The sequence below is a fragment of the Hylobates moloch genome, unplaced genomic scaffold, assembly GCF_009828535.3.
Source record: "Hylobates moloch isolate HMO894 unplaced genomic scaffold, HMol_V3 SCAFFOLD_12, whole genome shotgun sequence".
In the NCBI taxonomy this organism is placed as follows: Eukaryota; Metazoa; Chordata; class Mammalia; order Primates; family Hylobatidae; genus Hylobates; species Hylobates moloch.
Genome location: NW_026652287.1, coordinates 25,863,708 through 25,891,291, shown reverse-complemented (window position 1 = coordinate 25,891,291; position 27,584 = coordinate 25,863,708). Strand labels below are relative to the sequence as shown.

At 41.2% G+C, this 27,584-nt stretch overlaps 1 protein-coding gene and 1 long non-coding RNA gene across 3 annotated transcripts in view; one reads left to right on the top strand and one right to left on the bottom strand.

Moving 5' to 3' along the window:
* CRY1 (cryptochrome circadian regulator 1) overlaps positions 1-19,224 on the bottom strand; it is a 104,511-nt gene extending 85,287 nt beyond the window's left edge. Inside the window, exon 1 of one of the 2 annotated variants that reach the window (XM_058425410.1) lies at positions 18,204-19,224. In XM_058425410.1, coding sequence (XP_058281393.1) covers positions 18,204-18,361 — 158 coding nt within the window. In that variant the 5' untranslated portion in view covers positions 18,362-19,224. The remainder of the gene's footprint in view (positions 1-18,203) is intronic. The other variant, XM_032168798.2, reaches the window with a different exon arrangement.
* On the top strand, positions 18,738-24,834 carry LOC131380798 (uncharacterized). The gene is made up of 4 exons (XR_009209009.1): positions 18,738-18,791; positions 22,850-22,882; positions 24,152-24,225; positions 24,728-24,834. It is a non-coding gene; the product is annotated as an uncharacterized LOC131380798 (long non-coding RNA).
* Positions 24,835-27,584: the final 2,750 nt, after the last annotated feature.

Genomic DNA, 27,584 nt, shown 5'->3' with positions numbered 1-27,584 from the left:
CAATTCCTGCCTCAGCCTCCTGAGTAGCTGGGACTACAGGCATGTGCCACCATGCCCAGCTAATTTTTGTATTTTTTTTTGTAGAGACAGGGTTTCACCATGTTGGCCAGGCTGGTCTCAAACTGCTGACCTCAAGTGATCCACCCTTGTCAGCTTCCCAAAGTGCTGAGATTATAAGCATGAGCCACCGCACTCAGCCCAAAATTAATAATGTTAAAATGTACAATTCAGTGGCATATAGTACATTGATAATGCTCCGTGACTATCACCTCTATCTAGTTCCAAAACATTTGTATCACAAATGGAAACCCTGTACTGATTACCTAGTAACCATTAAGCAATCACTCTCTATTTTTCGCCCTGCCCCTAGCTACCACTAATTTGCTTTCTGTTTCTATGAATTCACCTGTTCTGGATGTCTCATGTAAATGGAATCATATAATATGTAATCTTTGTTGTCTGGTTTCTTTCACTTAGAATGTATTTGACATCCATGTTGTAGTATCTCATTTCTTTTTATGGTTCCATCATGTGAACAGACCACATTTTGTTTATCCATTCATCAGCGGACAGACATTTAGGTTGTTCCCACATTTTGGTGATTGTGAATAGTGCTGCTATGGACATTCATGTACAAGTTTTTGTTAGAATGCCTGCTTTAAATTCTTTTGGAATTCTACGAGTGATATTGCTGGTAATTCTATGTTTAACTTTTTGTAGAACTGCCAAATTTTTCTACAGCAGCTGTACTATTTTATACTCTCACAAGCAATGTACAAGGGTTCCAATTTCTCCACACCCTCACCAACAATTACTTTCCTTTTTAAAAAAATTTTTTTTTTTTTGAGATGGAGTCTTGCTCTGTCGCCCAAGCTGGAGTGCAGTGGTGCAATCTCAGCTCACTGCAAGCTGCGCCTCCCAGTTTCACACCATTCTCCTGCCTTAGCCTCCCAAGTAGCTGGGACTACAGGCGCCCACCACCATGCCTGGCTAATTTTTTGTATAAAATTTTTTTAATAATAGTCATCTTGGTGCATATGAAGCGGTATTGCACTGTGGTTTTGTTTTGCATTTTCCTAATGACTAATGGTGTTGAACATCTTTTCAGGTGCCTGTAGCCATTGTTTGTAATATATATATATATATATTTTTTTTTAAACTTCAACGAATAAAACTGAAAAGACAGCACATCAACAGAAAAATGAACAAGACAATTAAAAGGTAATTTATAGAAAGAAAAACCTCCAAAACTAATATGTATAAGAAATGTTCAAACTTAGTAAGTAGAAAAGTACAAATTAAAAGAATCAAACATCAGTTTATGCTTTTTAGATCAGTAAAGTTTATAAAGCTGGATAATTTTTAAATGTTGGGACATAAGGATATGAGAAGACTCATGCATTGTTAGTGGGAATATAGACTTGTTCATCTACTGTGAATAGCAATCTGCCATTTTGTAGTCAAACTACATATGGGGCTAATCTATGTCCCAGCAATTCTATTCATTTGTATATACACTCCAAACAAATACTTACACAGAGTCATGTGCAAAGATGTTCACTGCAAAACAATTTGTGGTGTCAGGAAACTAGAAGTAAACAGGTAGTTATCACTAAGATAACAGATATAATATGGTAAAGGTCTCACAGAGCATTATACAGCTGTTAGAAGCAATGGATTAGCAGTATCAACATGAGTACACCTTAGACATTTAGTGCTTGTGGGAAAAAAACAGAATAAGAAATACAACATGATAGCATTTATGTAAATTAAAAACAAATGCACATAAAACAGTATCTGTTTTGCATGAACACATAGTTACAAAAAGATAAATATATTAGAATATAACCACAATGTATACTGTATAACAAACAATGTATTTGTGTATGGGAGAAGGGAAATTCAAATAGGAATAAAGGAGGCTAAAGAAAGAAAACAAGGAAGAGAACTTACATAAACCTGTGATGATAATGTCTTAAACTAATTCTCTGCACCTAAGGCTAATAAAAATTGTATCTAGCCACATCACTGGATTCTCTTATTTTTATTTATTTATTTATTATTATTATTTTTTTGAGATGGGGTCTCGCTCTATCGCCCAGGCTGGAGTGCAGTGGCGCGATCTTGGCTCACTGCAAGCTCCTTCTCCTGGGTTCACACCATTCTCCTGCCTCAGCCTCCTGAGTAGCTGGGACTACAGGCACCTGCCACCATGCCCGGCTAATTTTTGTTTTTTGTTTTCTTTTTAGTAGAGACAGGGTTTCACCGTGGTAACCAGGATGATCTTGATCTCCTGACCCGGTGATCTGCCCGCCTCGGCCTCCCAAAGTGCTGGGATTACAGGTGTGAGCCACCACACCCGGCCTGGATTCTCTTATTATTAATAGTACCTTTTCAGTTGATTCTCCTAGATATTTTGGGATATAATAATATTGTCCTAAAAACAGCAATACATTTTACTTCCTCTTCCATTTTTATACCTTTTATACTGCATTAGTTAGTACCTCTGGCACAATAAGTAATAGTGATGACAGCCAGCATTTGTATCTTGCTCCAGACCTTGTAGAACTTCTAAATTTTACCCATTAAGCATGATGCTGACTTTTGAGCTGATTTGGTAGCCTTCTGTTTCTGGTTTAGTACTAAATTTTATTAGGAATAAATACTGAACTTTATCAAAAGTATTTTCAGCATCTATGGAGGTGATAGGATTATACTCTGATCTATTAATATAATGACATATTAATATATTTCAAATACTGAATTATTCCTGCATTTTCAATATGAATGTAGAATATACATTTAAAATAGGCTTCTGTATCCTATTTGATAATTCTACACATTGTTTCCTCTTCTTTTATCATGTTTTAGAACAATTTATATATCACTGAAGTTACATGTTTCTTAAACTTTGGTAGAACCCAACTATGAAACTATCTGAACCTGATGTTTTTTGTGGAGGTAACTCTTTGACAATATTCTTTATTCCTTCCCTAGGAGTTATGCTTTGAAAAGATCAATAAAGTATAAAAACATCTAGCAAGTCGAAGAAAGAAAAAGAAGAAAAAAATAAATATCTATTAGTAATGTAAGAAAGGGACTATCATAGCAATTGTGGTACTTATTAAAGAATATGGTATACAACTTTAGCAATACATGTGAAAATGGAAGACTAGATTTAACGGCAGATATTTTAGGAAAATATGCATTAATAGCAAATTCAATTATCAAACTGACAAGAAACCTAGAATAACCAATAAACACAAATGAAATAAAAAGTATGCCAAAGATGATCTAAGTCAGGAATTGTTTCACTGCAATGAACAGAAATCTACTCAAACTAGGTCAAACAAACAAAAAAAAGCATTGGAAGAATATAGGAGTATTTCATGGAAACTTGTGCTCAAGTAGTATAGTGAAGTCTAAGGATTCTGGAATGTTAGAACCCAACTCCTTTTTGGAATTGAATTCTCTCTTGTTTGTTCCTTTCTGCAAGAAAGGAAACTAAATAAAACAAGAAAACTAAATAAAAATACATGTCATTAAGATATTTAATTTGTTGCTGTTGTTGCTATTGAGAAGACAGATAGGATAAGATAAAAATGGCAAAAGTAACCAGAGTCAATAGAATCCTCTTTTTTTAAATAGCATTTTTTAATCTCTAGGAAACCCTAATATCCAATTATTTAAAATATGCAACCCAAACCAAATAAAAATATTTGAGAATGAATTTTATGTCAAATTTTAAAAACCTATCGTTATATCTTTTATAATACTAAAAATTATTTTGGTATTCCCATCACAGAAATCATACAATTCTAGAACTAGAAGAGACCTTGGCAATTATGTAGTTAACATACATTAAAACTACTAAGCCGCGCTTGATGGCTCATGCCTGTAATCCCAGCACCTTGGGAAGCTGAGGCGGGTGGATTACCTGAGTTCAGGAGTTCAAGAACAGCCTGGCCAACATGATGAAACCCCGTCCTAGTAAAAATACAAAAATTAGCCGGGTGTGATGGCGCATGCCTATAATCCCAGCTACTTGGAAGGCTGAGGCAGAAGAATCGCTAGAACTGAGGAGGTGGAGGTTGCAGTGAGCCGAGATCATGCCACTGCACTCTAGCCTGGGCAACAAGAGTGAAACTCTATCTCAAAAAAAAAACCAAAAAACAAAAAACAAAAACTACTAGTGATCTCCAGTTTATCAATTCACACAAATAACCAAATGCCTTCTATCCTGTGCAAAGCATACAGAGGCCATACTGACTGACGGACATGGCTAATTTCAGTTGGACAAAAATAAAATAGGCTACTGCTTTCTAATAAGTCCAATTCCTATTCCAATCAGTTAAAGTTCTAGACATATGAAGAGTCAGTTGTGTTTCTCAAACATGTTCATGCCAGCTGAACTTATTTTAATCATATAATTTAAATTTTATATAAACTGAGAATATAAAAAATAAAGGTGTTTTATAGAAAATGAAACTGAATGCTTCAAAAAGGCTTGATAAAAGGTGAATCACCAAAAAAGTTTGTCTAATTAACTATCTGTAGATAAGACAGCTAAACTAGATGGGAAGAAAAAATGTACTAAAGGAATTCTGTACTCAAGTTTGCTTCACCATGGTCTTTAAGGTTTTAATCAACTTTAAAGAATGATAGGCAATATCAGTCTGTGGGTGTAATTTACGCAGGAAAGCCAACTTGAAATTCCATCAGCAAAATCAGCAGAACAATACTCATTTATACATTCAATACACAAGGACATATTGACACCTACCCTGTGCCAGGTATTGAGCCACCAGACCTAACTATGGTTTTAAAAATACTACTCTGAATTCCACATGGAACAGATGGGAAAGGCAGGCACAAAAATGGAAGTGGAAAACTTAGGAGGTTTTTACAGTAATCTTGTAAAAAATGCTGGTGGCCTGGATATTATGATAGCAGTGGGGGGGTGTTATTTGAATGGATATGAGATTTAACCTGAAGGGAAAAGCTCTAACAATTGCTTTAGGACTAGATATGAAGTTTGAGTACAAAAAGAAGAAAGGGTAGCTCCTGGGTTTTTGCAGAACTAGGTTAATGTTGACATTTACTGTGATATAGAGAAACCACGGGAGGTGGAGGAGATGGAGACAAAATCAGCTTAAGATGCTTATTTTGAATCCAAGTAAAAATACTAGATAGGCAAATCCGGAATTCAGGATAGAGGCCAGTGCAGGTAATACACGATAGGAAATTATCAGGTATTCAAGTATGCAACTAGATGAGATCACCTAAAGAATAAATGTGGATAAAGAAGTCAGCTAAAGAACTCAGACCTGGAAACAAGCCCTACATCAAAAACTATCAAATTAATGCACACTTTTCTATGTTTTTTTTTTTTTTTTTTAATGATTTCCTTTTTCAAGTAACTGCAGGTTCCAATGGTGTCAGATAAGAGACAATTTTTTAGAAACTCCCTTTTCAGGCTGGACGCAGTGGTGCATGCCTGTAATCCCAGCACTTTGGTAGGCTGAGGCAGGCAGATTGCTTGAGGTCAGGAGTTCAAGACTAGCCTGGCCAACATGGTGAAACTCCATCTCTACTAAAAATACAAAAATTAGCCAGGCGTGGTGGCACACACCTGTAATTCCACCAGCTACTTGGGAGGCTGAGGCACGATAATCACCTTGAACCCAGGAGGCAGAGGTTGCAGTGAGCTGAAATCACGCCACTACACTCCAGCCTGCATGACAAAGTAAGACCCTCTCACAAAAAAAACCAAACAAAACAAACAAAAAAAACCTCTCTTTTCACGTAAGTACACTGACTCATGCATCTTCAAGAAGCTCAACTAATTTGGTATGTGTCCCTGCCCAAATGTCATATTGAAATGTAATCCCCAGTGCTGGAGGTGGGGCCTACTGGGAGGTGACTGGATCAAAAGGGCAGGTTTCTCATGAATTATTTAGCATCATCCCTTTTGGTACTGTCTTTACAATGGCGAGTTCTCATGAAATCTGGTCATTTAAAAGTGTGTAGCACCTGCCCCCTCACTCTCTTGCTTCTGCCTTTGCTATATGACATGCCTGCTCCCCCTTTGCCTTCCACCATGATTGTAACCTTCCTGAGGCTCCCCAAAAGCAGATGCTGCTATGCTTCCTGAGCAGCCTGCAGAACCATGAGCCAATTAGACCTCTTTTCTTTATATACAACTCAGTCTCAGGTATTTCTTTATAGCAATGCAAGAACGGCCTACTACAGAAGCATTCTAGAATTCCTCCTCTCTCAGTCTCATATCTCACACTCAGCACTCCCCAACACATACACACAAACACACACACACACACACACACACACACACACACCTCTAGAACTCACACTCATCACCTTTACCCCTTTTCCTACCCCACCCCTTTAAAGTTGTCTCTCCTTTGTGCTTTCACAATTGTCTTTGCAGATTTCCACAGAGGTCCTTTTTAACATTGTATGTTCTAATTGTCCTTTAGTGGTGTGAAAGTTTCCTTATGGGCAAGAACCATAACCTTCATCTTTGTATCTCCAATGACTTGCACAGTACCTGGTAGATAACAGGCTCTCACTGAATGTTTTCCTGAATGAATAAATGAAGGGAGAGAGATTTATCCAAGGTCAGTCGCACGGCCATTTAATAGGAAAGTAGGAATTATAAAGTAGGTCTTAGTACAGTCAGATGTTCTAAACTCACTTCAGTCTGTCATTCAAAGAATTACATACTCAGGCCTCACCTTATCTATATATTTTATTTCTGATTTATCATCCTGTGAATACACTATGCTCAGTCTTGACTAAAAGTCTAGTTATCTAACCAAAATTCACTTTTCCTCAGCCTGTTCAGAACCTATGCCTTGAGCTAATTTCTTACCTCTCTCATAAAAAATCTCCCTCACATTGCAACCTGAATCATTTCCCCCACTCCCCTCCCCTCACCTGCTACGCACACCTTTGTTAACATGCTATACAATCCGATTTCTATCCTTACACCTACATTGAAGTGTTATCTCAAAGTTCACCAAAAGCCTTTGTAACAGATAAAGTATAATTTTCAAACTAGTAAAATCATGACTCTCATACAAACATGAAATGAAGATCTGGCAAAAAATTTACGTAATTCATTGATTAAGGAAGAAAGAAGTAAGATGTTAAAACTGATTCAAATGAGAATCTGATTTACTATTTCTCAACTTACAAAATTCATTTTCATGGCATAAACATAATTTGCATTGTTATGGGCAGAAAACATTTGTACTGCTTTCAGTTTTCTACAACTTAACTTTTATCCCTTTTTACAGAGTTGTAAAACAGCCTTGTCAATCAAATACAAAGATGCATATCCCTTAATCAGAATCATATAACTCCTGGAGGGTCCTCTTAAACAATATCTAGCATTCTAGATATGCAATAATTTCCTTTTCCCACTTCTAAGTCTTTGATAATTTTTCCTACGTAATTGTCAAAACTCATCCTAACCTGCCTCCTGTAGTGCAATGTAAAATCACTCTTGCCACATTTAGTTTCCATAATATGGCACTCTCCTGGATCCTCTTTTACCTCTCTGGTTCTCTTTCGCCTCCTTCACCAGCTCCTATTCATCTTAAATATAGTATTTGCTGAGTTTTTTCACTGGACTTTTGACTAACTTAACTTTTTATGGCTGTATCCAATCTCATCCAGGCATGCTTCATCCATTACTTATACAGGAATTATTCCCATATGCACAGATCCAATGTCTATAATGCCCAGAATTAAATTTCTGTTTTCTCCATTTCTCATGTTGATATCTTAGCAGTGCTTCAAACTGGTCAACAACCTAAACTCACTCTTTTCCTCACCTACATATGCTCTATTTCTGTGTTTCCTAACTTAATGTCTAATTGTCACAGAGGCACAAAGTATGAGGATCTTACACTCTACTTTCACCCTCACCCTCCTCCTCTATGACATAAACTGTGTTTTCCAGGCAGTCACCTAAGCTTTTCACTGTACCTCTACAGGCTTCTTCTTATATCTTCCCCTTCCTCATAGCCTTTCCCCTTGTTCAAGCCTATATTATCTTTCACTTGAACTCTTGATAAAGTCTCCAAACTGGTATCTTGACTCTCTAACATTCACTCAGCTACTAAATTTATATTTCCCCAAACAAGGGCAGCTTTTCTGAACTATACCCACTTATCTGAGTTCTTATATAACAGCCAACAATGTTGTTTTAGGGTATCCACCTACTTCCTACTCATTTTACTTCAGTTACTTCAGTTTAGTCAAGCTGATTCCACCAGTGAAGCACACTTCAGCTAAGACAATCATAAACTCATGATGACTGGTTCAGAAACTGGCCCAAAAGAGCCAATGAAGTGCCATAAGACTTTTGCTGAGACTTCTGGGCCAAAGGTGTAGTATGCTTTTTGCTGAGGTAAATGCCATTGTTATTGCTATATTTTACCACCAGAGGACAGCCTATTTGAGAAGTCAAGGCAGAATAAGTGAAGTTCAGAGATGCAAAGAGAAATGTGATCCCAGTAACATCTTCTGAGCCCTAGTATCAAGAGACATCCAAAGCCAGTTTCCCTTAGGTTATTCAATTACATCTACCAATAAACTTTCTTTTTGCTTAAGCCTGTTTGACTCAGGCAACCAACTAGCAAACAAAAAAGTACTAAACAACACCTCCTATCTTTTCATGCACCACATGACTCAGCTACATCAGCCTCCTCACCACCATCAGAATACTGTGCCTTTCCTTAAGCTATTCCTTCAGTCTGGAATTCGCTTCTCTTTGCTTGGAATTCCCTTCCCTCCATGCCTTGCTTATTAAGATCCACTTTACACTTCAAGTTTCAGTTTAAATGCCTCAGTGAAATAATCACCAGAGACTAGAAAGAAGCAGAGGGCCAGATTACACAAGGATTTGAAACCATGCTATGGCTTTTTGAACTTTAACCTAAGGGTAAAGAAATGTCATTAAAAGGTTTTAAAGCATAAATGACGTGACCAGATTTGCAATTTTAAAAAGATCACTCTACTTGCTGTGTAGAGAATGAATTAGAGAAGGGCAAGGGGGACAATGATTTGTAAGCTACCAAAACAATCTAGACAAAGAGAATGGTGATATGGGTTAAAGAGACAATGGAGAGGGAAGAATGTATTTATGTAACTATTTTATTTCTGAATAAATCTTCCTCTGTACTGTAAACTCCCTGAGGGCAGAGAAATTATCTGTTGACTATCATGCTATCCACAGAAATTAGCAATTAATTGGCACACAGTAAGGACTCAAATGGGCAAATGGAAGTATCATTTGTGAAGACAGAAAATACAGGAAAACTCAGTTTGGGGGTTGTTTGTTTTTGAGCAACAGAGAAGGATGAAGATGAACTCTGTTTTGGACAAGCTGAGTTTGAGGTAATGTAATATATTCAAGCAGGCAAATGGGTATATATGATACATACAAACACACACACACATCTGGGGATCAGGAAAGAGATTTGCACTGAAGACACTAACTTGAGAATTCCGGGCACAGACAAGTAAATGGTACCTGACTTTATGAGAAGAGATAAGATTGCCTAGAAATATGTGAAATGAAAAGAGGGTGGAGATCACAGACCTCAGGGGCATTTAAAGGTTGAACAGAAAAGGAGAAGCTAAGGAAGAACACTAATAGCGCTGGCAGGAAAGCATAGAAGAGTCCTTTAATAAAGCCAAGGGAAGAAGAGGAAGGTGTGGTCAAATGTGTCAAACATTGTTAAAAAAAAATAAAAAAAAAAAGAAAGAAAAAAGTCAGGGAATGGGCAGATTTAAAGTATCCTTTGGATAAAAATAGTTTTGGTAGAGTGCGTGGGAGTGAAGCTGGACACGCCTTAGTTTGGAGCGGGTTCAAGGGTAAGTAGAATATAAAGAAATGAAGTCAGCCACTATTAGACATCTTGCTCAAGAAATTGGCTACAAAGAAACTGAGATACATAGTTGCAGGAGTGGAACACAGTCAATGCTAAGTTCTGTTCCTTTGTTGTTACAGGTTGTGTATGTTTTACAGAATTTGATCTTAAGCATGTTTAAATGTTGATTGGAGGCAACCTAAAAAGAAGAAAAAGTAGAAGAAAAGGTAAGAATAAATATAAAAAATGAGCAAAGTCTTTGAAATGGAGCACAGAAGAAGAAAATCGTTTTGAAAAGAGGCAGCAGTATCTCTTCCACTGAAGTTGTATTCTAGAAGGAAGAACTAGTAAGGATGTAGGCACATTTATAGATTTGGTTACTGAAAATTAAGAGAGCTTACATGTGATAGCTTCAAATGTGTAATGAACATGTTGAAGTTTAAATTCTAAAACAAATCTGTTCATTGAGAATTTTTTCTAAGTTATGAGTTTAAGATAGACATTAACATACAAATTATATAAAGTAGCTGTCCCATCCCTCAACCTTAGATTTATAAGAAAAATTAAAACAATATTTAATGCCTACTATGTATAAGCCACTATGCTGTGGAGAACACAAAAAGGCTCTTTCCCCAGATACATGTATAGCTTGTTTCCTCTTCCTTTAGGTCCCTGTTCTCACATTCCGCTTTATTTCTCTCCATTGAATTTACCACCACCTGATACATTATTTTTGTCTTACTGTCTGTTTTCCCCCCACTGGCATAGGGTAGCAACTTTTTCTGTTTTACTCACTGCTGTATACCCAGCATCAATAATAATGCCTATAATGGATAGGGATTCAAAATAAACTTTTGATTTAAGAGGCAACTTCTCTTCAGGAAGGTACTATCTGTTAAGTGAGAGAGAGATTATATACGGAATACAGCTCTGCTATGGTCTGAATGTCTGTGTTCCCCCAAAATTCATGTTAAAACCTAATCCCCAATGCTACAGTATTAAGAGGTGGGGCATTTAGGAAGTTATTTGGTCATATGCATTGTACTGTCATGAGAGGGATTAGTGCCTGATATAGTTTAGATATTTGTCCCCTTCAAATCCGATGTTAAAACTTGATCTCTAATACTGGAGACGGAGCCTAGCAAGAGGTATCTGAGTCACGGGGACAGACAAAAACAAAAAACTGGTACCAGGAGTGGGGTGTTGCTATAAAGATATCTAAAAACGTAAAAGCAGCTTTAAAATTAAAGCTGCTTAGTTAGGTGTTGCAATCCTAGTCTCTGATAAAACAGACTTTAAACCAAAAAAGATAAAAAAAGACAAAGAAGGCCGGGCGCGGTGGCTCACGCTCGTAATCCCAGCACTTTGGGAGGCCGAGGCGGGCGGATCACGAGGTCAGGAGATCGAGACCACGGTGAAACCCTGTCTCTACTAAAAATACAAAAAAATTAGCCGGGCGTGGTGGCGGGCGCCTGTAGTCCCAGCTACTCGGAGAGGCTGAGGCAGGAGAATGGCGTGAACCCAGGAGGCGGAGCTTGCAGTGAGCCGAGATTGCGCCACTGCACTCCAGCCTGGGCAACAGAGCAAGACTCCATCTAAAAAAATGATCTAAATATAAAATAATAAAGGTGACATGGCTGCTTCTATCAGCCTACTCTCAGATATGGGAGTTCAAAAAAAAGACAAAGTTAAAGCTAATAATTAAGAGAAAAACAGAGCATACAAATTTGAAAAATTTACAACCTAACCATGTGGTAGAGGGAAGTTTTCAGGAGAGAAATCCAAACTACCCAGCCCCAGGTACCAGGCCCTGACAGAACAGGTCGTTAAAGCAATTAACATGAATAAAAGAGAGCCAGTTGTTAACAGTCAAGAAAATGGGGAAAAGCCCCCAAGACATTCCAGAAATCAAGGCTACCCCCTCCATCACAGGCTCAGAGGCCTCCTTGGGCAAAATGGTTTGGGAGGCCAGGCCCAGGGTGTTGCTGCCTTATGCGGTCTTGAGATGCTACTCCCCACGTTCTGGCTGCAGCCAGGGCTCAAAAGGCCCCAGGTACTGGCTGGACTGCCACTCCAGTGGGTGCAAACCATAGGCCCTGATGGTTTCCAAGTGGTGTTAAGTCTGCAGGTATACAGAATACAAGATCCATGGAGGTTTGGCAGCTTCCACCTAGATTTCAAAAGATATGTCAAGAAGTCTGGGTGCCCAGGCAGAAGCCTGCCACAGCAGAACTCCTACAGAGAGATTCTACTAGGCTGGTGCCAAGGGAAAATGTGGGGTTAGAGTCCCCAGAGACAACTCACTGTAAAGCAATGGGAACAGGGGCACTGCCCTCCAGGACCCACAGTGGTGGCAGTCTAACTAAAGCCAAGAGAAGAAGAGAAAGGTGTGGTCAAATGTGTTAAATACTGTTATGAAAAAGAAGAAAGAAAGAGAGAGAGAGACAGAGAGAGAGAGAAAGAAAGAAAGAAAGAAAGAAAGAAAAAAGAAAGAAAGAAGAGAAGAGAAAAGAAAAAGCAAGGAACAGTCAGGGAGTGGAAAGATTAAAAGTATCCTTTGGATGTAAACAGCATACACCCTCAGCCTGGAAAAGTGACAGACATTAGACTCCAATCCATGAGAGCAGCCATGTGGGCTATGCCCAACCAAGCCATAGAGATGCAGCTGCCCAAGGTTTTGAGAGCCCACATCTTGGACCAGTGTGCTCAGGATGTGGGAGGGAGTGGAAAGTGAGGAAGTGGAAAGATTAAAATAATCCTTTGGATGAAAACAGCACACACCCTCAGCCTGGAGAAGTGACAGACATTAGACTCCAATCCATGAAAGAAGCCATGTGGTCCGTGCCCAACCAAGCCATAGAGATGGAGCTGCCCAAGGCTTCAAGAGCCCACCTCTTAGACCAGTGTGCTCAGTTATGGGACAAGACTCAAAAGAGATTATTTTACAGCTTTAAGATTTAATGTCTGCCCTACTAGGTTTCAGACTTGGGTGGGTCCCTTTTTGTTGGTCAATTTCTCCCTTTTAAAATGAAAATATTTACCCAATATCTGTTCCACCATTGTATCTTAAAAGTAGATAACTTGTTTTTGATCTTACAGGCTCATAGCTGTAAGGAACTCACCTTGAGTCTCGGATAAGACTTTAGACTTTGAGTTGATGCTGAAACTAGTTAAGACTTCTGGGGACTTTGAAAGAGATGATTATATTTTACAATAGAAAAAAGAGGGTGGGCACAGTGGCTCACACTTATAATCCCAGCACTTTCAGAGGCTGAGGCAGGAGAATTGCTTTAGCCCAGGAGTATGAGACAGCTTAGTGAGATCTCACCTCTACAAGTAATAAAAAAAAATTACCTGGCCATGGTAATGCATGCCTGTGGTCCCAGCTACTTGGGAGGCTGAGGTGGGAGAACTGCTTGGGCCCAGGCGGTTGAGACTACAGTGAGCCATGATCATGCCTCGCACTCCAGCCTGGGTGACAGAGTGATACCCCATCTCAAAAATAAAAATAAAAATAATAAATAAATAAGACAAGAGATTTGGGGGGCTAGAAGTGGAGTGATACAGTTTAGATATTTGTCCTTTTCAAATCTCACGTTAAAATGTTATCCCCAATGTTGGAGGTGAGAGGTGTTTGGAACATGAGATAAGATCCCTCATGAATGGCTTGGTGCTATCATGTAATGAGTGACTTCTCACTCTATTAATTAACAGAACAATTATTGTTAAAAAGAGCCTGGTATCCCTCCCCTCTCTCTCTCGCCATGTGATATGCCAGCTCCACTTCCCCTTCCATCATGATTAAAAGCTTTCTGAAGTCCTCACCAGAATCAGAGGCTGATGCCATGCTTCTAGTAAAGCCTGCAAAACTATGAACCAAGTAAACCTCTTTTCTTTATAAATTACTCACCCTCAGGTATCCCTTTATAATAACACAAACGGACTAAGGGAGTGCTCTTAGAAAAAGGGCTGCAGGAACTTGTTTACCCCTTCTGCCATGTGAGGACACAGAGAAAGCATCGTCTATTCAGCAGAGACACTGAATCTGCTGGTGCCTTGATTCTGGACATCTTCCAAAACTGTGAGAAATAAATTCCTGTTGTTTATAAACTACCTAGTCTAAAGGTATTTTGTTACAGCAGCTCAAACAAACTATTAATAAAACAATACTAACATTCACAAATGAGGGCAGCAAATGCTAAGAGTGATGTGAGAAGCAACAGCAAAAAGTGGTGTAAGAGTTCAGAATACTGCTAATCATCCCAGACAAGCAGAGTTGTACAATCATCCATCACTGTCTAGAACAGTTTCATCATCTCAAAAAGAAACCTTGTGCCCCTTAGCTATCACCTCCCAACTCCCCAGCTTCCCCAGTCCTAAGGAGCCACTAGTCTGCTTCCTGTCTCTATACATTTGCCCACTGTGGACATTCCATATAAACAGAACCATATAATACATGGAATTTTGTGACTGGCTTCTTTCATTTATTTTGTTTTTCAAGGTTCATTCATACATGTTGTAGCGTGTATCAGTATTTCATTCCTTTTTATGGCCAAATAATATTCCATTATATGGATATACCATATTTTGTTTACCCATTCATCAATTGATGGCCATCTGGGTTGTTTCCACTTTTTGGCTATTATGAATAATGCTTCTGTGAATGTTAGTGTATAAGTTTTTGTATAGGATAATTTTTCTAAGAGATGCGAATTTTCATAAAGCTTGTAAATTTATCCAAATCAAAAAATGTTATTCTGAGACAATGTCCTTCAAATTTTTTGTTGTTGTTGTTTCTTTGTTTGTTTTTTAAGAGATAGGATCTCTCTGTGTCACCCAGGCTGGAGTGCAGTAGCCCATTCATAGCTCATTGCAGCTTCCAACTCCTGGGCTCAAGTGATTCTCCTGCCTCAGGCTCCTGAGTAGCTGGGACTGCAGGCATGAGACATTGAGCTCAGCCAAACTTTTTTTTTTTAATATAAAACATCCTTTTTAAATGAAAGGATGGCAATATCAAAAAGTAGTTTTGTTAATGTGCTTATTAGGTAAAATAATTATTTAAAATTTTGCCTTTCTGTTAAATCCAAAAGTCTAAAAAGTGTCGATGGAAGAAAATACAAGATAGCTTCTAAAGAAAACTTAGAAGGTTTTCCCCCTGGAGTTGAAATCACATATTGTAAACAGCAGAAAATGAAATACATAAGCCAAAAGGTAGATCTTGCCAGGCTAAGGAATTTGGGCATTATCCCATAGTCAATAGGTAAATTAATAAGGCTGTTTAAATATAAAATTATTGACTCCAAGATATCACTATATTCAACAAACAATAGAAATTGAGCTACTACTATATAAAAAGCACTGAATTTGGTACTATGATTCCAAAAAGACTTTTGCCTATGACACTACCAAAACCATTCCAGATAAAATTCCAAATGACCTAAAATTGCTAAATCCAATTTTTATTTTTCAGTTCTCCTCTTACTTGACCTATCAGTACCATCTGACATAAGTAAAACACTCTTCCTTGAAATACTTTCCTTCTTTCTTTTCTTTCTTTTTTTTTTTTTTGAGACAGAGTCTGGCTCTGTTGCCCAGGCTGGAGTGCAGTGGCACGATCTCGGCTCACTGCAACCTCTGCCTCCTGGGTTCAATCGATTCTCCTGCTTCGGCCTCCCTGAGTAGCTGGGATTACAGACATGTGCCATACACCCATCTAATTTTTTTGTGTTTTTTACTAGAGACGGGGTTTTGCCATATTGGCCAGGCTGGTCTCAAACTCCGGGCCTCAAGTGATCTGCCTGCCTCAGCCTCCCAAAGTGCTGGGATTACAGGCATGAGCCACCATGCCTGGCCAAAATACTTTCTTTACTTGGCTTCTAAGACACCATACTCTTCTGGGTTTTCTTCTTACATTACTAGTGGCTCCTTTGCAGTCTCATATGCTGGTTCTTTCACACCTCCACAATTTATAAACATTAAGGGTATTCAAGGTTCAGCCCTTGCACCACTTGCATCTCTTGTCTATCTCATTTTCTTAATGCTGTCAGTCTCACGGCTCCACTAGAATGTAGCTCCAACAGGGTGAGAATTGGGGGCTGTTTTGTTTATACTGGATCTCTAGCACCTAAAACAGTGCCTGGCATATAGTAGGTGCTTGACAAATATTTGTTCAATAAATGGATGGATGAATAAATGGCTTTACATATATCTATAAACTGATGAATTCTCCAATTTATACTTCCTGCCTGGATCTCTGTCTTGAGCTCCAGATACATCCAACTGCCTATTTGCTATCTCCATTTGAATGTGTAAAATACATCTCAAACTTAATGACTTAATGAAAGAGAACTCCAATCACCCTCCCAATGGCTTCTCCAGCTGGCTTCACTTTCTTAGCAAAGTGTAGCCCCATCCTTCCAGTTTCTCAAGTCAAAAACTTTCTCAAACAGTAACTAAACTGCTACTATATAAAAAGCACTGAATTTTGGTGCTTTTTATATAGCACCAAACTATATGTCCTTTTTTTTTTTCTTGCGACAGAGTACTCTGTCACTCAGGCTGGAGTGCAGTGGCACGATCTCAGCTCACTGCAACCTCCACCTCCTAGGTTCATGCGATTCTCGTGCCTCAGCCTCCTGAGTGGCTGAGATAACAGGCATGCGCCACCATGCTCAGCTAATTTTTATATTTTCAGTATTAATAGAGACAGGGTTTTGCCATGATGGTCAGGCTGGTCTCGAACTCCTTGCCTCAGCCTCCCAAAGTGCTGGGATTACAGGGATGAGCCACCGTGCCCAGCCTAACTCCTTTTCTTTCTCTCTCACTACATATCCAATCTGCCAACAAACACCGTGTATTCTGCCTTCAGAATATAACCAGCATCTGTTTATTTCTCACCACGTCCACGATTATTACTATGATTCAAGCCGTTATCATCTCTCACCTGGATGAATGCCAATAGCTTCTTAATTGGACTTCCTGCTTCTTGTCCACCTCCACTCCCCAATTCAGAACCACAAGCAGAGAAATTCTCAGATTTTTTCTCAGAACCACAAGCAGAAAAATTCTTTTTCAAACCTATGTCAGATCACATTACTTCTCTGCTCATAATCCTGCAGTTATTCCCATTTCACTAAGTAAAAATCCAAATCTTGAAAACTGCTTATAAGGCTCTCTTCAATCTGGCCCTAAGTCAACCCTGACCTCATCGTCTACTATTTTTCCCTCACTTATTCTGCTCCAGTCATACTGGATTCTTCTGCTGTTCCTTCCAAAGGTCAAGCATATTTCTACCTTTTCCCTTACTCTTCCCTTTGCCTGGAATGGTCTTCCCCTAGATATCTGCATCCCACCACCTCCTTCAGGTCTGCTCAACTGTCACCTTCTCTGTGACTTTTCCCCCGATCATATTTAAAATTGCAACCCCATCCCTACCCTTGTATTCTTTATCCCTTTACCCTGCTTTATTTTTCTCCACAACACTTATCACCACCTAAAATACTACATATTTTACTTTCTGCTTGAAGACATGACTTTCTGTCTTTCACTCCCTGGCATTTAAATCAGTGCCTGGCACATGGTAAGTGATCAAGAGTCTATCTGTTCAGCTATGCTTTCATTTCCACCAGGGGGCCTAACAATCATGTAGCCTGGTGTTTCAGGAAAAGATCATAAAGCATCTGTAAGATTTCTTTCAGTGCTCTGATCCCTAGAAGGACTACAACTTGTCTAGAAAGAAAAAATGTGCTTTGTCTCGGCAACCACAAGGAGGAGTTGAGAAAAAGAACCGAGCAGAGAAACCAGATAATGCTGTTTCCCTTGCTTTTCCCACAGTAACCTCAAGGTGGAAGAACACTGGATCTGGAGCCGGCTGTACTGAATGAATGATTTTTCTCCATACTATGAGTTACCTAGACACAAACGTAAACAGGAAACATCACAATCCTTTCGAATGCCACAAAGAGGCCAAGGGAATCCATATACACTGGCCACTAAGGACAGGATGGGTGTTTCTTTAACTCCAGCACTAAGAATTCTCCACAAATTCAGGGGAGGAGCTCCAGTTAGCACAGAAAGACACATAACTCGCTGATGAAGGCCGAGTGTTTCAGATCGTCAGTACCCTCTGGCCAGAGAAGTATTAAGTCAATTCTATTTAATACTTAGGGCACCTAAAATTCGTAAGCGGTATAAGCAAAGCAGGCCCACGTCTAAATTCACAGATTTAGCGGATCGCATGGAATTCATTAACATCAGATTCATTAAACACCCAAATCCATTTCCCACGGGCTTGTGACTCACCGCCACCTGTTGATGCCCACATTGGAGGAGCCGGCGAACCAGGGGTCCAGGATGTAGACGCAGCGGATGGTGTCGGCGCCCTGAATGCACTCCTTCAGGGCGGGGTTGTCGTGAAGCCGGAGCCCCTTTCGGAACCAGTGCACGGCGTTCACCCCCATGCCGGGGGGCGCGGCTGGTCCTCCACGGAGAAATTCAAGGAAGGAGGCTCCGGCTCATAGCCGACACCTTCGCTTCCAAGAGAACTGCCTCACCCGGGGAGTGAGGAAAGGGCGGCAGAGGGGGGACAGGAAAAAATGACTCCGAGGAGGGGACCGGAGAAGGCGGGGGCGCTGGAGGCGCAGTGGGAAGATGAATGGAGGTTGCCTAGTCGGCGGAGTCCGGGTGTGACGCCCTTCAGGAGCCCGCGCCCGCCGCAACCGCCTGGAAGCGACGCATAACTTCGAGGGCCTTGGACCTCCGGAGCCTGAGCAAGTTCCAGGAGCTCGAGCCGCCACGACGGCCCGAGCCGGCACGGACAGCCCCAGGAGGTTCGTCACGGAAACCTCGCCCCACCAAGGCGGCCCCTAAAGACAAAACGGCCCGCCCGAGGTGAGTCACCGAGGAGAACGGGAGGGGAATGAGCCCCTGTCGGAGACGCTGTCTCTCGGCCCGGGAGAAAGGACCGGGGGCGGAGGCTGGAAGCGGTGGTCGAGGCCGTTGGACGGTTGCCGGCCGGTGACCGGTCCCGAGGCTGCCCGGGTGACTCTGCCGCCGCCGCCGCGTCAGCGGCCTCGGCCCCGCCCCCGGCTCCTCATTGGAGGGCGCGCTCCCCTCGTGACCACCGGCACCTCACGTTTCTGAAGTGTGTTTACTACACTGGCTCGGAAGGGGAATCTGCTCGCGCTTCGGTCGCTTTTGGAGGAGCGGCAGCCGCTTGATCCCAAAACTGTTGACCCTCGCCCACACGCTGATCTCACTGCCTCTGCCCCTTTTCTGTGCCGACTGGTGGCCGTCCCTTGGAGGCAAATCGCGTTGACCACAGGCCCCTTGTGAGGGAAGGCTTAGCCCCGCCCCCAGGGGCCGTGAGCGGCCACCATTGGCCGAGGCTCGCTGAGACCCGGATGAGCACGGGGATGCGGGGAGCTCGCGGGCGCGCGCGCTGCTCGAGGGAGGCGCGCGTGCGCTCTCGCTGCATTCCAGAGGGTAAGGGGGCGGGGCCGGCGGGCAGGAGCGCGCTCGGCGATTCCTCCCCTGGCATTTGGGGAAGGCCTGGAAATTGTCCGGTTTCCTTCAGGAGCCAGTGGTGGAGTCGGGCGGAGAGTGAGGGGAGGATGGAGTGGAAGGAGGACAGTGGGAGGCTCCACGTACATTTCAAGTCCAAACCATGTGCTTCAATCCTGCTTTGGCCAGAGAACCCTACTTTGGAGATTGTGGAGCTGTGCCCTTCCACTCTCCTGGCCCTTGGGTGCCTCCTCCCTGTTGTACATGCTCTGGGGAAAAGGGTAATTGGCAGGACGGATGCCAGGCATTCCTGGACTTCGTGGAATTTTTTTAATACTAGCGATATATATCATCAACATTTCACCCCTCATCTCTTATATTTAATGTAGTTTACCGGTCTCTTTGAAACTGGACGTTTGTCTACTTTTCTAGCGACAGTGAACTGTAGGCCATAGATATATGCAGGCGTCCCTTAGATATATGATGCCCTTAAATTCATTCAATGATTACTTTTTGAATGAACTAGGCACTGTTCAAAACACTAGAGATACAGGAGATACTTAATAAAACAGACAAAAACCCCACCCCTCCTGGGGTTTGCAATTTGTCTCTTAACCTTTGCTGTTTTTTCCTCTATAAAATACACTTCTTTAGAATCCAGTACTCAATATTACCACCTTTGAGCTACCTAGGATATTTCTACGCATCCTTTTAGACTCAGATGAAATAATAACTAATTTCTGAAAGTATTCCTGATCCCTAGGGCAAATTTAGGACCTCCCTGGGTTCTCCAAGTATGTTTCTGATACATCACTTATCACACTACTGTGAAAATTAGTTGAAAAGTGCCCATACCTAGCAATACCAACTCAATAATAGTACTTACTATCATAGTAATGTGCCTCCGATTCCCTCCGAAGTGTGATTTCTCAAGGAAAGGGTCTGTATGCAGTTTTGTTTTGTTTTTATTTTTTGCATCAACACCAGAACAGAGCCTGACATAGGCAAATGTTTATTTAATGAATGAATGAGTGAGTGAGTGAGTGCTGTTGGCCACCAGTGTGTTTGGCAAAGTTGAAAGAAAGAAGGAGATGGCAATTCTTATTGGTTGAATTGTGTGTCCCCAAAATTCATATAACCCTCAATGACTATAAATGTGGCCTTATTTGGAAATAAGGTCTTTGTACATACTCAAGTTAAGATGAGGTCATTAGTGTGCACCCTAATCCAGTGTGATTGGTGGCCTCATGGAGAAATTTAGACACAGAAATATATATACATACAAGGAAAATACCATGTAAAAATTGGAATTGTGCTACCACAAACCAAGGAACTACTGGAAGCTAGGAGAAAGACCTGGAACAGATCCTTTCTTAGCACCTTCACAGGACTGTGGCACTGCTGACACCTTGATTTTGGACTTCTGGCCTCTAGAACTGCGAGACAGTTAGTTCCTATTGTTGTTCTAAGCCTCCCAATTTGTGGTACTTTTTTACAGCAGCCCTAGCAAACTAATGCAGCAATAAAGTAAATTCAATACTCTAGAGAGCCAATCTGTCTGAATAGTCTTCCCTACTTCTGCTTCTGTTGCCACAAGAAGTATATATCAGCCTTTCTTTGGTTCTGTAAGAATACTTTTAAAATTATATATATGAATGATATGGTTTGGCTGTGTCCCCACACAAATCTCATCTTCAATTGTAGTTCCCATAATCCACACATGTTGTAGGAGGGACCTGGTGGGAGGTAATTTAATCATGGGAGCAGTTACCTTCATGCTGTTCTCGTGATAGTGAGTGAGTTCTCACAAGATCTGATGGTTTTATAGGGGGCTTTTCCCCCTTTTGCTTAGCACTTCTCCTTGCTGCCTCTGTGTGAAGAAGGATGTGTTAGCTTCCCCTTCTACCGTGATGATCAGTTTCCTGAGGCCTCCCCAGCCATGCTGAACTGTGAGTCAATTAAACTTCTTTCCTTTATAAATTACCCAGTCTTGAGTGTGTCTTTATTAGCAGCATGAGAACAGACTAATATAGTAAATTGGTACTGGGATGTGCTGCTATAAGTATACCCAGAAATGTGGAAGCACCTTTGGAACTGGGTAACAGGCAGAGGTTGGAACAGTTTGGAGGGCTCATAGGAAGACAGGAAAATGGGGGGAAGTTTGGAACTTCCTGGAGACTTGTTGAATGGCTTTGACTAAAATGCTGATAGGGATATGGACAATGAAGTCCAGGCTGAGGTGGTCCCAGATGAAGATGATCTTGTTGGGAATGGGAATAAAGGTGACTCTTGCTATGTTTTAGCAAAGAGATCTGTGAAACTTTGAACTTGAGAGAGATGATTTAGGGTATCTGGCAGAAGAAATTTCAAAGCAGCAAAGCATTCAAGAGGTGTCTTGGGTGCTGTTAAAAGTATTCAGTTTTAGATATTCACAAATAATGTGGTTTGGAATTGGAACTTATGTTTAAAAGGAAAGCAGAGTATAAAAGTTTGGAAAATTTGCAGCCTGACAATGTGATAAGAAAGGGAAACCTATTTTCCGAGGAGAAATTCAGGCCAACTGCAGAAATTTGCCTAAGTAACTTGGAGCCAAATGTTAATCTCCAAGACAGTGGGGAAAATGCCTCCAGGGCATGTCAGAGGTCTTCACAGCAGCCCCTCCCATCACAGACCCAGAGGCCTAGGAGGAAGAAATGGTTTTGTGGGCCAGGCCCAGGGCCTTGCTGCTTTGTGCAGCCTTGGGACTTGATGCCCTGTGTTCCAGCTGTGGTCAAAGGGGGCCAAGGTACAGCTCAGGCCATGGCTTGAGGGTGCAAGCTCCAAGCCTTGGCAGCTTTCACATGGTGTTCAGCCTTGACAGAAGTCAAGAATTCAAGTTTGGGAACCTCTGCTTAGATTTCAGAGCATGTATAGAAATGCCTGGATGTCCAGGCAGAAGTTTTCTGTGGTGGCAGATCTCTCATGCAGAACCTCTGCTAGGACAGTGCAGAAGAGAAATGTAGGGTTGGAGCCCCATACAGAGTTTCCACTGGGGCACTGCCTAGTGGAGCTGTGAGAGGAGGGCCACCATCCTCCAGACCCCAGAATGGTAGATCCACTGACATTTTTCACTGTGCACCTGGAAAAGCCTCAGACACTCAATACCAGCCTGTGAGGGAAGCTGGGAGGGGGGCTGTGTCCTGCAAATCCACAGGAGCATAGCTGCCAAAGAGGTGGGAGCCCACCTCTTGCATTAGCATGACCTGGATGTGAGACATAAAGTCAAAGGAGATCATTTTGGAACTTTAAGGTTTAATGACTGCCCTATTGGATTTCAGACTCATGTGGGGCTTGTAAGCCCCTTCATTTTGGCCAATTTCTCCCATTTGGAATGGGTGTATTTACCCAATGCCTGTAACTCCCTCCACTGTATCTAGGAAGTAACTAACTTGCTTTTTATTTTACAGGCTCATAGGTGGAAGGGACTTGCCTTGTCTCAGGTAAGACTTTGGACTTGGACTTTTGGGTTAATACCTGAATGAGTTAGGACTTTGGGGGACCGTAGGGAGGGTATGAACTGTGTTTTAAAATGTGAGGACATAAGATTTGGGAAGGGTCAGGGCTGGAATTATATGGTTTGGGTGTGTCCTCACCCAAATCTCATCTTGAATTGTAGTTCCGATAATCCCCACGTGTTGTGGGAAGGATCCAGCAAGAGGTAATTTAATCATGGGGGCAATTACCCCCCTTCTGTTCTCATGATAGTGAATGAGTTCTCATGAGATCTGATGGTTTTATAAAGGGCTTTTCCCCCTTTTGCTTGGTACTTCTCCTTGGTGCCTCCATGTGAAGAAGGATGTATTGGCTTCCCTTTCCACCGTGGTTGTCAGTTTTCTGAGGCCTCCCCCAAGCCGTGCTGAACTGTGAGTCAGTTAAACCTCTTTCCTTTATAAATTACCCAGTCTCAGGTATGTTTTTATTAGCAGTGTGAGAACATACTCATACAACGAAAACCCTGGGGAGGATCCCCTGAGCCCAAGAGTTAGAAAGCAGCCTGGGCAACATGGTGACACCCCATCTCTACAAAAGATACAAAGAAATTAGCCAGGCCTGGTGGCCTGCACCTGTAATCCCAGCTACTAGGGAGGCTGAGGTAGAAGGATTGATCTAGCTGGCAGATGGAGGCTGCAGTGAGCCAAAACCATGCCACCGCACTCCAGCCTAGGTGACAGAGTGAGACCCTGTCAAGAAAGAAAAGAAAAGAAAAGAGAAGAGAAGAGAAGAGAAGAGAAGAGAAGGAGGGAGGGAAAAGAAAAGAAAAGGGAAGGGAAGAAAGAAGGAAAAAGAAAGAAAGAGAGGGGGAAGGGAGGGGAAGGAAGGAGGGAAGGAAGGAAGGAAGGAAAGAAAGAAGAAAGAAAGAGAGAAAGAGAAAGAAAGAGAAGGAGAGAGGGGAAGGGAAGAGGGGAAGGGAAGGGAGGGGAGGGGAGAGGAGGGGGATTAGGGAGGGAGAGGGGGAGGGGAGGGGAAGAGGAGGGGAGGGGAGGGGAGGGGAGGGAAGGGAAGGGAAACCCTGTGTTCACTGTAAAGTATTAAGCAAATATGGGTCATTTTTACTGATGAGGATAAGCCTTGGGTCATCACCACGCTTAGCTTCCCCTCACATACGCAGCAGATCTGGTATACAAAGCTGTGCCTTCACTTGGATTGCTTCATTCTTCAGGGCCCATTATTGTACTTTTTAAAATATAATATTTTATGTTTCCTTTTAGGCAATTTGAAAGTAAGCAGATTGTGTCTAAAGACGTAAGAATTGTTTTCAAGCATCCAAATGAAACAGTGGGAGGTACAGAGAATATTGATTTGTATAGAGTTGACTTATGTTTGTGGATTGTTCATTCAATAAAGTCAGGTTTTTTTTTTTAAACAGGCAGCTGTGTGGGGGTGTGTGTATAACTTTCATTTAAACATAAAATGCTAATTTATTATAAAAGTGTCAGTAGTGTCAGCTGCACATTCCTCAAATACTGAAGGGTTTTTATGGCATATAAATGATTTAGGGGAGGAGGGTTACCATTTAATACTAGCTATGGCTTTTGAGCACCTACTATGTGCAAGCTTATTTGTATAGATTATTATTAATCCTAGTAATCTTAATTATGGAGTTTATTAATATTTAATAATTATTTAATAAGGATCTGTGCCCAGTTTGCTGTTGAAGAAACAGAAACTCAGAAACACAAATACATAGTCAAACCCGTTGAAAAACTAATACTGTTTTTGGATCCAAAACTCTTTCCTTAAAATATACCATCCCTCACTGACACACACACTCCCATTCTTTTCAGAGTGAATATTACGTATAAAGGGGGAAAGAAGAGGTGGAGGCCATTGTTAGGAATCATTTTTGAAATTCTGGTTGCTCCAACATCGTGGTGGTAAGAGAGTACAGGACGAAGAGGAAGAGAACAGTTTGTATCTCAGCTTGCCATTAAATTAGTTGATGATCTTGAACAAGTCACCCAGGCTTTCTTGGCTGACTAATTCATCTATAAAATGAGGAAACTGAACTACATGATTTCTAAGTTTTCTGTGCTATTTTAAAATTCTATGAACGTGACCCTGCCGTGAGCTCAGAAATATATGAGTCCTGTTAAAGGTTCTTTTAACTGCCAACAATGTTAGAAAAATCAATGTATCCTTGATTTCATGAACACTCTTGATAAAAGTGTCAGATCTCCAAATCAAAAGCCTGTGTTGTCTCTTAACCCCATCTTGCAGAGGTGATTTTTGGCATGTGTTAATACACAAATAATGAAGGAGTAGACAGTCTGTTCAGCTCATTCAATCCTGATATGATGTGAATGTTGGCTGAGTATCCTTCACACTGGAGTCTTTGGGGGATTGAATTTAAATGTGTTAAAGGGTGATTTTTTTTTGAGACAGAGTCTCATTCTGTTGCCAAGGCTGGAGTGCAGTAGCATGGTCATAGCTCACTGTAATTATTTTATTAAAGGTAAGTTATGACTTTTATGAATATAAAATGAACACGTCAAAAAATTCACTTAACTCACTAATTATTGAAGGAACCCAAAAGATGTTACAGTGGATTAAAAGGAGGATCCAAAGAGCAGTTACACAGATAGGCCATCATGCATCTTAAAGTGAATTTGCTTAATATATGTAAAACTGACTTCTTCCACAGAGGAGTAGGGGAATGGAGATCAATTGTACTTTCACAGGACAGAATTCATTTGCATGTCCAAGGACAGGATTCATTTGCATTGCTATCAATTATCTGCAATTTACAGAGTTATAAAATATCTCAAATATAGCAAAAAAAAAAACAACAAAACTAAAATGATAGGCAGAGACTAACTTGAAGGGTGCACTGGTCAAGAGACCTAGTAATCTTTTTCGACCATTTCAAGATCATTCAGAATTTTTTGCTAACTCTTCAGAGAGGTCCTTCATGTCTACCTATTCTTAAAAGGGTCTCTCTCTCTCTCTCTTTTTTTTTTTTTTTTTTTTTTTAAGACAAGGTCTCTGTCATCCAGGCCATGGAGTGGAGTGGGATGATCACAGCTCAGCCTCAATGCAGCCTCGACCTCCTAGGCTCAAGTGATCCTCCTATCTCAGCCTTCTGAGTAGCCGGAACCACCACCATGCACCACCTATTTTTAAACATTTTTTTAGAGATGAGGTCTCCCTGTGTTGCCCAGGCTGGTCTCCAGCTCCTGGACTCGAGTAATTCTCTCATGTCAACTTCCCAAAGTGCTGGGATTACAGACATGAAACACTGTGCCTGGCTAAAAAGGGTCCCTTCTTATTCTTTATCATAGTTCTCTATTTACTTTTGTCATGGCACCAATTATGATCTGTGTTTTTGTTTGTTTGTTTACTTATTTATTCTCAACCTATGCCTGCTCTGACCCCAAATGCAAACTCCAGGAGGGCAGAGTATTTGTTATATCATTACTACTTGCTACAATGCCTGGTGCTCAACTCTCAATCCATTGTTCTTCTAGAGGCCCTGCTAACACCCAATTGATCACATTTAACACTACATTTCATCCATACATTGGTTATCAATTTATTGTCTCTCAGCTCCAAATTCATCTTTCATTACTTCCTCTCTGTTCATGGAACCAGGCCCTACAGGATTTCATCTTCGCCACTGGCACGATGCTAAACATTCTCAGTAGAGAGCATTGGAGGGAAACTACAGGAGGAAGGGGCTTCTCTTCCTAGTTCCGGTCTTTCTGTTTTCTTTTTCTTGTACTTATTTTGCCACTGGCAAAGATGCCCTGGAGAGGGACATGCGGTAGCACTCACTTCTATCAGGTTTCACTGGCATCTCTGCTGGTGGACCCAGTGAGTCTTGCAGGCATCCCCACAGTTGGCTACCCAGCCTCAGCCCACCTGCATTCTGGGAAGGTGTTTCCTGTGGCCACTCCCATCCATGTTTTCTGCCCTCTGGCCTCTACCTGGTGAATGTAGACCCTGCCTGAGCTCAGGGAAACGCAGCCAACTTCTTCATTATCCAGTGGCTACAGCAATACATTCTCCAATGAGGTCTGAATCCCACCCTTAGAGAGGATTCCCTGCACTCCCACTTCCAAGTTTGTCCTTTGTTGGGTATTCTCCCTCAGTACTTGTGAATATTCTTTAGAGTTCCCCCTACACTTTTTGAATCAATCATCTGTTATAATTGATCATTCTATTTATTAAATATTTCCTGTTTGATTTACTGTGTGGTCTGTGTGTCCTGACTGGACACTGATTTATATAGTCCATGAACTGACCCAGTCCACCAGAATGTACCTGTGAACAGTTCCCTCTCTTGTTCTTACCCTTTTTCTTGACCAGGTACATTTAGAAAGTGTAAATAGTTACAAATGTGGCAATATGATATTGTGAAATATTAGCCAATGTTTTTTCCCCACAGATCTTTTTCTGTCCTGTGACCATCCCCATGCAGGTCATTGGATGGGAGTCTTGTCACCTCAGAGGGGCAGAACTAGAGGACAAAGGTAATCCAGCATTTTTTTGTTCTAAATTCGAGAGCCTTGGTCCAGATGTAAATCAGAAAAGATTTGCTGCTTCCCACTCCTTCTCCTAACACTGTATAAAAATCCTCCAGGCTGGGGTGGAATATGAGGGCAAGGAAAATAAGATTAAAATTATCTATCTTAACTAAAGTAA